Raw genomic sequence first — 12232 nt, forward strand, 5'->3', positions numbered from 1 at the left:
CCCTCTCTCTCTCTCTGTTCCTCCCTCTCTCTCTCTCTGTTCCTCCCTCTCTCTCTCTCTGTTCCTCCCTCTCTCTCTCTCTGTTCCTCCCTCTCTCTCTCTCTGTTCCTCCCTCTGGCCCTCTCTCTCTCTCTCTGTTCTTCCCTCTGGCCCTCTCTCTCTCTCTCTATGTTCCTCCCTCTCTCTGTTCCTCCCTCTGGCTCTCTCTCTCTCTCTCTCTCTCTCTCTCTCTCTCTCTCTCTCTCTCTCTCTCTCTCTCTCTCTCTCTCTCTCTCTCTCTCGCTCTCTCTCTCTCTCTCTCTCTCTCTCTCTCTCTCTCTCTCTCTGACCCTCTCTCTCTCTCTCTCTCTCTCTCTCTCTCTCTCTCTCTCTCTCTCTCTCTCTCTCTCTGTTCCTCCCTCTGGCCCTCTCTCTCTCTCTCTCTCTCTGTTCCTCCCTCTGGCCCTCTCTCTCTCTCTCTCTCTCTGTCCCTCCCTCTGGCCCTCTCTCTCTCTCTCTCTCTCTGTCCCTCCCTCTGGCTCTCTCTCTCTCTCTGTCCCTCCCTCTGGCCCTCTCTCTCTCTCTCTCTCTGTTCCTTCCTCTGGCCCTCTCTCTCTCTCTGGCCCTCTCTCTCTCTCTCTGGCCCTCTCTCTCTCTCTCTGGCCCTCTCTCTCTCTCTGTTCCTCCCTCTCTCTCTCTCTGTTCCTCCCTCTCTCTCTCTCTGTTCCTCCCTCTCTCTCTCTCTGTTCCTCCCTCTCTCTCTCTCTGTTCCTCCCTCTCTCTCTCTCTGTTCCTCCCTCTCTCTCTCTCTGTTCCTCCCTCTCTCTGTTCCTCCCTCTCTCTCTCTCTGTTCCTCCCTCTCTCTCTCTCTGTTCCTCCCTCTCTCTCTCTCTGTTCCTCCCTCTCTCTCTCTCTGTTCCTCCCTCTGGCCCTCTCTCTCTCTCTCTCTCTCTGTTCCTCCCTCTGGCCCTCTCTCTCTCTCTCTCTGTTCCTCCCTCTGGCCCTCTCTCTCTCTGTTCCTCCCTCTGGCCCTCTCTCTCTCTCTCTCTCTCTGTTCCTCCCTCTGGCCCTCTCTCTCTCTCTCTCTCTGTTCCTCCCTCTGGCCCTCTCTCTCTCTCTCTCTCTGTTCCTCCCTCTGGCCCTCTCTCTCTCTCTCTCTGTTCCTCCCTCTGGCCCTCTCTCTCTCTCTCTCTCTGTTCCTCCCTCTGGCCCTCTCTCTCTCTCTCTCTCTCTCTCTGTTCCTCCCTCTGGCCCTCTCTCTCTCTCTCTCTCTCTCTCTGTTCCTCCCTCTGGCCCTCTCTCTCTCTCTCTCTCTCTGTTCCTCCCTCTGGCCCTCTCTCTCTCTCTCTCTCTGTTCCTCCCTCTGGCCCTCTCTCTCTCTCTCTCTCTCTGTTCCTCCCTCTGGCCCTCTCTCTCTCTCTCTCTCTGTTCCTCCCTCTGGCCCTCTCTCTCTCTCTCTCTCTGTTCCTCCCTCTGGCCCGCGTGCGCGTCTCACTCTGTGCGTCCGCGTCTCACTCTGTGCGTCCGCGTCTCACTCTGTGCGTGCGCGTCTCACTCTGTGCGTGCGCGTCTCACTCTGTGCGTCCGCGTCTCACTCTGTGCGTGCGCGTCTCACTCTGTGCGTGCGCGTCTCACTCTGTGCGTGGGCGTCTCACTCTGTGCGTGCGCGTCTCACTCTGTGCGTGGGCGTCTCACTCTGTGCGTGGGCGTCTCACTCTGTGCGTGGGCGTCTCACTCTGTGCGTGGGCGTCTCACTCTGTGCGTGGGCGTCTCACTCTGTGCGTGGGCGTCTCACTCTGTGCGTGCGCGTCTCACTCTGTGCGTGCGCGTCTCACTCTGTGCGTGCGCGTCTCACTCTGTGCGTGCGCGTCTCACTCTGTGCGTGCGCGTCTCACTCTGTGCGTGCGCGTCTCACTCTGTGCGTGCGCGTCTCACTCTGTGCGTGCGCGTCTCACTGTGTGTGTGTGGCAAATCTGCCCTATATGTAGAGTACTGACTGAACACTGACCAATCTACATGATTATATTTCACCACAAGGATAAAATATAACAGTTTTAGTATTAACTTTTCCAGCAGTACATTTACATCTAATGACTTACACACGGACTGACATTGTAAGTAATTTAAAAAAGTTACGAGCGAGTGTCCTCAAGTTCATGTATGCGTGTCTTTGTTCCTGGGTGTGTGTGTGTGTGTTCGTGTGTGTGTTCCTGTGTGTGTGTTCCTGTGTGTGTGACACGTACGTCCATGAGGGCAGCGTTAATGTAGTTGGAACTCTCTCCGTCGATGGTGATGAGGAAGGGCAGACAGCGGTCTGGCGGGAGGACGTCCATGCAGCGGTTCTTCTCGTGGTTCCTGGGGAGCAGGGCGATGCTGCAGTCCTCCACACGCAACGTAGGAGTCACCATGTTCAGAGTCTGGAGGGAGGGGGGATATGAGCACTCCAAGACACAATTGGACATGAGTGAAGTCCATGTATGGACACTAATATACCACATATCCACGTATGATGAACAATGCACACACGCAGACCCAAGCCACATACCCTGAACTCCTCTTTGATCTGGCTGGAGTTAGTCTGGGGGTCCAGGCGGTTCATGTCATAGTAGACCGATCGTAGCTGGTTGGCTGGGACGGTGGTGTCCCCGCACAGACACGCCTCCAAGATGGCGTCGTGGATGAACACATACTGCTCCTGTAGGACACAGAGGAGGGCCCAGGATATAGTGAGGAACAGACAGCAATGCTACACCTGAACAGGAAGCACTCACATCGCCATTAAAGTGCAGGTAGTGAACACTGCCAGAAAGACGACCTAACAACAGTGATGATTGACTCAAGCCAGTTTAAGTTTCAACTTTTATTAGTCCTATGTACGGAATACGCATGGTATACATCGTCCAATGAAATGCCTACTTGCAGGGTCCTTCCTTACAACAATAAGAAAATATAAGAATATGAACATAAAGTAAATGACTCCGTAGAATAGAATCGAGTCGATCCAAGATGGCGTAGCAGTCGGACGTGTGCTTGTCTTGTCCCGTCTTGTCCCATGTAAAATGGTCGGTTTAGTCGGTTTTTTTCGTCTATATTTTTTATCTCACTTTCCACCTACGATCTAAATATACTTTCCTGCAACCTGTCTCATCCAATGTGGTACGGATCTGCTATTTTTATACTTTATAACTGGAACCTCCATCAGGAGCTAACCAGCTAACTAACGTGAACTCACATAAACTAGTACATCGCCTTGGTCCGTACAATTGCCCTTATTTTAGCGCCCCAAAAACGTAATACTTCCAGATCAACTGTAATGTCAATACCATTGTAAAGCACAATTTCTCCCCTTTACAACAGAATCAATTACATGACCTAAACGCTGCCCGTTTCTGCATAATTCAAGCAGGCAATGAGCCCCGTCGGGTCTTTTTAAAAATGGCGGGTGGGGAAGCGAAACTAATGCGTGATAATGAGGAGAGATGTTGTGTGGGAAAATTGCTTTTTTTCACTCGATCTGTCCAACTTATCACCTTATCGCCTCTAAAATGTAAATAAAACACTATAAAGAGTTTATATAATGTGTCATTACATACCTATTTGAAGGTTTGTGTCAAATTTTAGGGCGGTGCTAAAATTATATTAGAAGTAATCAGCGGCTTTGAGAATGATGATCGCATGCAATGATGACGCAAAAAATGACTAGGTATCCCCCCTTACCCCCGTCACTGTCCATTTCTTGTTTTTAAACGATGAGAGAAGTGCTACACCTGGTGGAGAGAGATTGTAAGACAGAAATAGTTGCATTATGCGTGTTGTACGTTACGACATGACACGTCACGATGTAACGGAGGGTCCGTTTTTTTCAACTTTTCTCTAGTACTATAGAGCCATTACCATGTCGATCAACGCTTGAATAGAAACGTAGTTCACACCCCAGATTTTGAAGTCAACACAGTCGCTACAGTCCCATTAGTTTTCTTTGTAGCCTCGTTTGAATGTTGCGGTTGCGCACATTTGTATACGGAATGGGGTGAGTTTACGTTAGCTACTAGCTAGTAGTCAATGTTAGCCACGACTAGCGGTCTTCACCTTTAGATCGGACTGTAGCACTAATTCCAAAAAGTTTTGGGACCGTAAAGTTCATGGAGAATAAGAGCACCTACTCCCAGCTGCCCACTACACTGAGGCTAGGTAACACTGTCACCACCGATAAATCTACGATAATCGAGAACTTCAATAAGCATTTCTCTACGGCTGGCCATGCTTTCCACCTGGCTACCCCTACCGCGGCCAACAGCTCTGCACCCCTGCAGCAACTTGCTCAAGCCCCCCGCGCTTCTCCTTCACCCAAATCCAGATAGCTGATGTTCTGAAAGAGTTGCAAAATCTGGATCCCTACAAATCAGCTGGGTTAGACAATCTGGACCCTCTCTTTCTAAAATTATCCGCCAAAATTGTTGCAACCCCTATTACTAGCCTGTTCAACCTCTCTTTCGTATCGTCTGAGATTCCCATAGATTGGAAAGCAGCTGCGGTCATCCCCCTCTTAAAAAGGGGGAAACACTAGACCCAAACTGTTATAGACCTATATCCATCCTGCCCTGCCTTTCTAAAGTCTTCGAAAGCCAAGTTAACAAACAGATCACCGACAATTTCAAATCCCACCATACCTTCTCCACTATGCAATCTGGTTTCAGAGCTGGTCATGGGTGCACCTCAGCCATGCTCAAGGTCCTAAACAACATCATAACCGCCATCGATAAAATACAGTACTGTGCAGCCCTTTTCATCAATCTGGCCAAGGCTTTCAACTCTGTCAATCACTGCATTCTTATCGGCAGACTCAATAGCCTTGGTTTCACAAATGACTGCCCCGCCTGGTTCACCAACTACTTCTCAGACAGAGTTCAGTGTGTCAAATCGGAGGGCCTGTTTTCCGGACCTCTGGCAGTCTCTATGGGGCTGCCACAGGGTTCAATTCTCGGGCCGACTCTTTTCTCTGTATATATCAATGATGTCACTCTTGCTGCTGGTGATTCTCTGTTCCACCTCTACGCAGACGACACCATTCTGTATACATCTGGCCCTTCTTTGGACACTGATAACTAACCTCCAAACGAGCTTCAATGCCATACAACACTCCTTCCGTGGCCTCCAACTGCTTTTAAATGCTAGTAAAACTAAATGCATGCTCTTCAACCGATTGCTGCCCACACCCGCCCACCTGCCTAGCATCACTTCTCTGGACGGTTCTGACCTAGAATATGTGGACAACTACAAATACCTAGGTGTCTGGTCAGACTGTAAACTCTCCGTCCAGGCTCACATTAAGCATCTTTAATCTCCCTCACTGACTTTAAGCATCAGCTGTCAGAGCAGCTTACCGATCACTGTACCTGTACACAGCCGATCTGTAAATAGCACACCCAACTACCTCATCCCCATATTGTTATATATTTTTTTGCTCTTTGCACTGTAGTATCTCTAGTTGCACGTCATCATCTCCACATCTATCACTCCAGTGTTAATGCTCAATTGTAATTATTTCGACCTCTATGGCCTATTTATTGCCTTACCTCCTTAATCTTACCACATTTGCACACACTGTACATAGATTTTTCTATTGTGTTATTGACTGTACGTTTGCTTATCCCATGTGTAACTCTGTGTTGTTGTTTTTGTCGCACTGCTTTGCTTTATCTTGGCCAGGTCGCAGTTGTAAATGAGAACTTGCTCAACTGGCCTACCTGGTTAAATAAAGGTCAAATATTTTTTTTAAATAAAAACAATAAAGATTTAGCATAGGCCCATATAGACAGAGCAATGCCAAACAGTTGAAGAATCAAATCATCAAACAACCTGTCTGTCTGTCTCTCACCCTGTCTGTCTGCCTGTCTGTCTGTCTCTCACCCTGTCTGTCTGTCTGTCTGTCTGTCTGTCTGTCTGTCTGTCTGTCTGTCTTTCACCCTGTCTGTCTGTCTGTCTGTCTCTCACCCTGTCTGTCTGTCTGTCTCTCACCCTGTCTGTCTCTCACCCTGTCTGTCTGTCTGTCTGTCTGTCTGTCTGTCTCTCACCCTGTCTGTCTGTCTCTCACCCTGTCTGTCTGTCTGTCTGTCTGTCTGTCTCTCACCCTGTCTGTCTGTCTCTCACCCTGTCTGTCTGTCTCTCACCCTGTCTGTCTGTCTCTCACCCTGTCTGTCTGTCTCTCACCCTGTCTGTCTGTCTCTCACCCTGTCTGTCTGTCTGTCTGTCTCTCACCCTGTCTGTCTGTCTGTCTCTCACTCTGTCTGTCTGTCTGTCTGTCTCTCACTCTGTCTGTCTGTCTGTCTGTCTCTCACTCTGTCTGTCTCTCACTCTGTCTGTCTGTCTGTCTGTCTGTCTGTCTGTCTGTCTGTCTGTCTGTCTGTCTGTCTGTCTGTCTGTCTGTCTGTCTGTCTGTCAGTCTGTCTGTCAGTCTCTCACCCTGTCTGTCTGTCTGTCTGTCTGTCAGTCTCTCACCCTGTCTGTCTGTCAGTCTCTCACCCTGTCTGTCTGTCAGTCTCTCACCCTGTCTGTCTGTCAGTCTCTCACCCTGTCTGTCTGTCAGTCTCTCACCCTGTCTGTCTGTCAGTCTCTCACCCTGTCTGTCTGTCAGTCTCTCACCCTGTCTGTCTGTCTCTCACCCTGTCTGTCTGTCTCTCACCCTGTCTGTCTGTCTGTCTCTCACCCTGTCTGTCTGTCTCTCACCCTGTCTGTCTGTCTCTCACCCTGTCTGTCTGTCTCTCACCCTGTCTGTCTGTCTGTCTCTCACCCTGTCTGTCTGTCTGTCTCTCACCCTGTCTGTCTGTCTGTCTCTCACCCTGTCTGTCTGTCTGTCTCTCACCCTGTCTGTCTGTCTCTCACCCTGTCTGTCTGTCTCTCACCCTGTCTGTCTGTCTCTCACCCTGTCTGTCTGTCTCTCACCCTGTCTGTCTGTCTCTCACCCTGTCTGTCTGTCTCTCACCCTGTCTGTCTGTCTCTCACCCTGTCTCTCATGTTGTTTCCTAAGACTGTGCCTGCATACCAAAAGGCACTTCATTCTCTAAGTAGTGCACTACTTCTGCCCATAGGGTGTCATTTGGGACACAGTTTATGTCGCCTCCACAGTGACCACTCCCATTGACCTCTCCTCTGTCAATACTACCACACTCACTCTCTCTTTCTCTGTCTCCCTCTCCCGCTCGTCCTCAGGGAAAAAGGCCCCAGGCTTGATGTAAATCATTTATGATATGACATTTCAGAAACGTCTCAACTTGGGAGTGGAGGGTCAGTGTTTCCAGGTTAGGTGACTGTGACGTCACCCTCTTGTCCTTGGATGTGGAGTTGAAGGTGAAAGGGATTTGCAGGACATACGGTTGTCATCAAAATACAGTGAACTATTATGATAAGACACGAACTGGCCTTTTGTGTACTGGGGAGAAGAATGTCATTTCTACCATTCTGTATGTCCTCCAAGAAAACTCTTGTAGTAGCTTTGCAGCTATACATTTTTCAGTTTATATATATTAAAATAATGTCATGGAAATTAAATCAAACAATGAAAAACTAATTCTGACTTGCATACATTTACATTTTTACTAATGACCAACAGCAGCATTGAGTAAAGCCTGTGTGTCTATGTACACTGATGGCTCAACGTTATACACGTCAGCTACCACAGCAAGTGAAAGCACTGCAACACTTAAAGAGCTGCAGTCACTTTTAGAATGGGTGGTTAGTAATAAGCTAGTTCTAAATATATCAAGACAAAAAGTATCGTATTTGGGTCAAGTCATTTGCTAAACCGCATCTAAAACTTAAACAATTTAAAATACATAAAAATGCTACACCAGGAAACAGACATATACCAATAATACTGAGGATTATATACACAAAACAAGTAGGAAACAGACATATACCAATACTACCGAGGATTATATACACAAAACAAGTAGGAAACAGACATATACCAATACTACCGAGGATTATATACACAAAACAAGTAGGAAACAGACATATACCAATACTACCGAGGATTATATACACAAAACAAGTAGGAAACAGACATAAACCAATACTACCAGGGATTATATACACAAAACAAGTAGGAAACAGACATATACCAATACTACCGAGGATTATATACACAAAACAAGTAGGAAACAGACATATACCAATACTACCGAGGATTATATACACAAAACAAGTAGGAAACAGACATATACCAATACTACCAGGGATTATATACACAAAACAAGTAGGAAACAGACTTATACCAATACTACCGAGGATTATATACACAAAACAAGTAGCAAACAGACATATACCAATACTACCGAGGATTATATACACAAAACAAGTAGGAAACAGACATATACCAATACTACCGAGGATTATATACACAAAACAAGTAGGAAACAGACATATACCAATACTACCGAGGATTATATACACAAAACAAGTAGGAAACAGACATATACCAATACTACCGAGGATTATATACACAAAACAAGTAGGAAACAGACATATACCAATACTACCTGGGATTATATACACAAATCAAGTAGGAAACAGACATATACCAATACTACCAGGGATTATATACACAAAACAAGTAGGAAACAGACATATACCAATACTACCGAGGATTATATACACAAACAAGTAGGAAACAGACATATACCAATACTACCGAGGATTATATACACAAAACAAGTAGGAAACAGACATATACCAATACTACCAGGGATTATATACACAAAACAAGTAGGAAACAGACATATACCAATACTACCGAGGATTATATACACAAAACAAGTAAAAAGGCTGGTTTCCATTTTGGTCCTGTGTGTTTGGGTTCAAGCGAGGACAATGTCATTCTTACCTCTGTCTGGACCATGTTAACCCTTCGTGAGCGCAGCTCTCTCACACAGTTGTAGATGTCGACCACACCCTCTCTCTCCGCCATGTCGAGCATGATGTCAATCACGATGAAACAGCCAGTCCTGCCTGCCCCTGCACTGAGAACACAGACACAGCCACACAGCGTGAGAACCAAAGCACATGTGGGAACACTCTTTATAGCAAAGCCCTGGTTGCCAAAATATCTGGGACTATTTGTATGGAAAACATCAGGGCAAGACATGCATGAGAGTCTAAACAGTTACGGGTGTGACAGACAATAGCAGCTCCACTTTATTTAGTGTGGCTGTTGACTTTGTATTAGTATCCATTAGCTATGTCTTTCTGAGTCATACCAAATGGAGGGGGGAGCAAAAGAGACAGAAAGAGGAACAGCTCTATCCAGCGAAACAACCAGTTAACCAGCCAACCGGTCAGCCAGCCAACCAACCAACCAGTTAACCAGCCAACCGGTCAGCCAGCCAACCAGTTAGCCAGCCAACCAGTTAGCCAGCCAGCCAGCCAACCAGTTAGGAAGCCAGCCAGCCAACCAGTTAGCCAGCCAACCAGTTAGCCAGCCAGCCAACCAGTTAGCCAGCCAACCAACCAGTTAGCCAGCCAGCCAACCAGTTAGCCAGCCAGCCAACCAGTTAGCCAGCCAACCAACCAGTTAGCCAGCCAGCCAACCAGTTAGCCAGCCAACCAACCAGTTAGCCAGCCAACCAACCAGTTAGCCAGCCAACCAACCAGTTAGCCAGCCAACCAACCAGTTAGCCAGCCAACCAACCAGTTAACCAGCCAGCCAGCCAACCAACCAGTTAGCCAGCCAACCAACCAGTTAACCAGCCAGCCAGCCAACCAACCAGTTAGCCAACCAACCAGCCAGCCAACCAGTTAACCAACCAGCCAGCCAACCAGTTAACCAGCCAGCCAGCCAACCAACCAGTTAACCAGCCAGCCAACCAACCAGTTAACCAGCCAACCAACCAGTTAACCAGCCAGCCAACCAACCAACCAGTTAACCAGCCAGCCAACCAGTTAACCAGCCAGCAAACCAACCAACCAGTTAACCAGCCAGCCAACCAACCAGTTAACCAGCCAACCAGCCAGCCAGCCAGAGTGAGTGTGTGAGTCTGTCTGACCTGCAGTGGACCACCATGGGCCCGGCATTGGCGGGGGTCTTGGACTTCACCCTGCGTACGAAGCCCAGCAGGCCGGTGGTGTGGTAGGGGACCCCGTGGTCTGGCCAGCCAGTGAAGTGGAACTGACGGATCTCCCGGATCTCATGGGCTCCCCTCTGGAGAGACAAGACAAAACACAGTTGAATACTTCATTTGGATTCACAAGTAACAAACTGTTGAGAGGTCTTGTTGTGACACACACCAGGCATGCACACCGAGGGTGGCTAACAATGAGGACTGCAGCTGAGGTCTACCCACTCCCCAAACAGACCCATCTCTCTCCTATCTCCCTCTCTCCCCCTTCCTCCTAAGCAGCATTTTGATTTTGTTCTTGAGCAGAACAGGGAGACAGGGACACTGATGACAAAGCCCATCTCTGGGGGGGATTGAAACAGGAGAAGAACAGCTGGAGAACAGCGATGATTCACACACACAGCGAGCAGGCTGAATACAGACGGCAGGGCGGACACCCGTCAGAGCCTTGCGCACGCACACGCACGCACACACACGCACACGCACACGCACACACACACACACACACACACACACACACACACACACACACACACACACACACCCAGGGGAAATATTCACAGCTCAGGGGAATAGAAGTGGAAAGGCCTGGTAGCAGCCTGGAGTACAGTAGGATGATAAACACTAAAAATGGTTACAGACAGTCATTCTTAAAGACAGATGGGCCTACTACGGAGGACGCCACTAGGAACACTCAGTAAAGTAGTTGGTAGCTGGGCGTTGCCTAGGTGGGTGCAAGGAGTAAGACACCCCCGGTACAATGTGACGATCTGTCAAACCTAGGCACAATACATGCTAAACACTACACTATAATACAACGCAATGATTGACTTCCACTATCATGATCAAGTGGAGTGTCCCTACCTTTTCCACAGCGAAGGTCCTGATGACGTACTCTGACAGCAGCTGTGTCTCGATGAGGGTCACCTTCATGTCCCTGTAGATTTCAGTGTCGTCAGGCCAGTACTTACAGCACTTCACCTGAGGGGACCGAGGGGACACAGGGTGTAATGGGATGACCTGACCGCAGTAGAGGCTTGTCAACAACCTCTGTCCACAATACACACACGCTCCAGCATGCACGCCCATGGTGAAATAACTGTTCCTTCAAGGTGGAAACCTGCCTGAGATGTTCTTGGGATGAGTGTATGCATGCTACTGAAGGAAGGGGTCTACTGTGTACGTTGTTTGATAAGGTGTTGTTGTGAGTCAACTCAACGGTCTAATACTCGTTCTTCTTTAAGTTTCACAACATAATTATGCTCACGGTGAATTCTGGGCAACCTAGAGGACTAACGTTGAAAATACAAAACAGACGTCCCAATGCTTTTAGAGAACAACCACTTGTGGTGTGTGTCTGAAATGGCACCCTATTCCCTGTATAGTGCACTACTTTTGGCACCCTATTCCCTGTATAGTGCACTACATTTGGCACCCTATTCCCTGTATAGTGCACTACATTTGACACCATATTCCCTGTATAGTGCACTACATTTGACAGCATATTCTCTGTATAGTGCACTACTTTGGCCCTGGCCAGAAGTAGTGTACTACAAAGGGAAAAGTGTACCATTTGAGATGCAACCAGTGAGTAACATCTTGACGGTGTCTCAGATGGCGGCAGGCAGACAGCCCTCCTCTGTGTTTGGGCAGGTGCTCAATGTCCCCGCTCTAATTACCCATACTGCACCACTGGGCTCTTTCTTCATTAAGAGGTTGTGAACTCTAAGGGGACACTAGAAGTCGCACAGTGCAGATTCTGTGATAGCGCCACCTCACTTATCTGGCCCATCCTACACAGCAAGAGGCTTATTGTCTCTATTATATACAGTAGTACAGTTACTTCAGAATTCACCATTGATCATTTAAAACCAGCTCAACCCTTTGTTTCTTTTTCATATTGATACACTGTCATGATCTTTTATTTAATTTTTCGGACACTATCCCTCCTTCTCCCTCCCTCCCTCCGTCCTCTCCTCTGTCACCAGCCTCATCCTCTCTCTCCTCTTCTCCCTCCCTCCCTCACTCACTCGGTTCCCTCACTCACTCCCTCCGTCCTCTCCTCTGTCACCAGCCTCATCTCTCTCTCCTTCTCCCTCCCTCACTTTTCCCTCACTCCCTCCGTCCTCTCCTCTGTCACC

The 12232-nt window shown here is 48.1% G+C and overlaps 1 protein-coding gene across 3 annotated transcripts in view; it reads right to left on the reverse strand.

Moving 5' to 3' along the window:
* The window catches only part of LOC120028099 (receptor-type tyrosine-protein phosphatase mu-like), a 305294-nt gene that overhangs the window by 12505 nt on the left and 280557 nt on the right, over positions 1-12232 (reverse strand). For all 3 annotated transcript variants that reach the window (XM_038973267.1, XM_038973266.1, XM_038973265.1), the window contains 5 exons: positions 10956-11072; positions 10020-10174; positions 8861-8996; positions 2525-2674; positions 2223-2396 (listed from right to left, as the gene is read on the reverse strand). In XM_038973267.1, the coding sequence (XP_038829195.1) occupies positions 2223-2396; positions 2525-2674; positions 8861-8996; positions 10020-10174; positions 10956-11072 (732 nt within the window). The remainder of the gene's footprint in view (positions 1-2222; positions 2397-2524; positions 2675-8860; positions 8997-10019; positions 10175-10955; positions 11073-12232) is intronic.

Source organism: Salvelinus namaycush, chromosome 33, assembly GCF_016432855.1.
Source record: "Salvelinus namaycush isolate Seneca chromosome 33, SaNama_1.0, whole genome shotgun sequence".
Taxonomy (NCBI): Eukaryota; Metazoa; Chordata; class Actinopteri; order Salmoniformes; family Salmonidae; genus Salvelinus; species Salvelinus namaycush.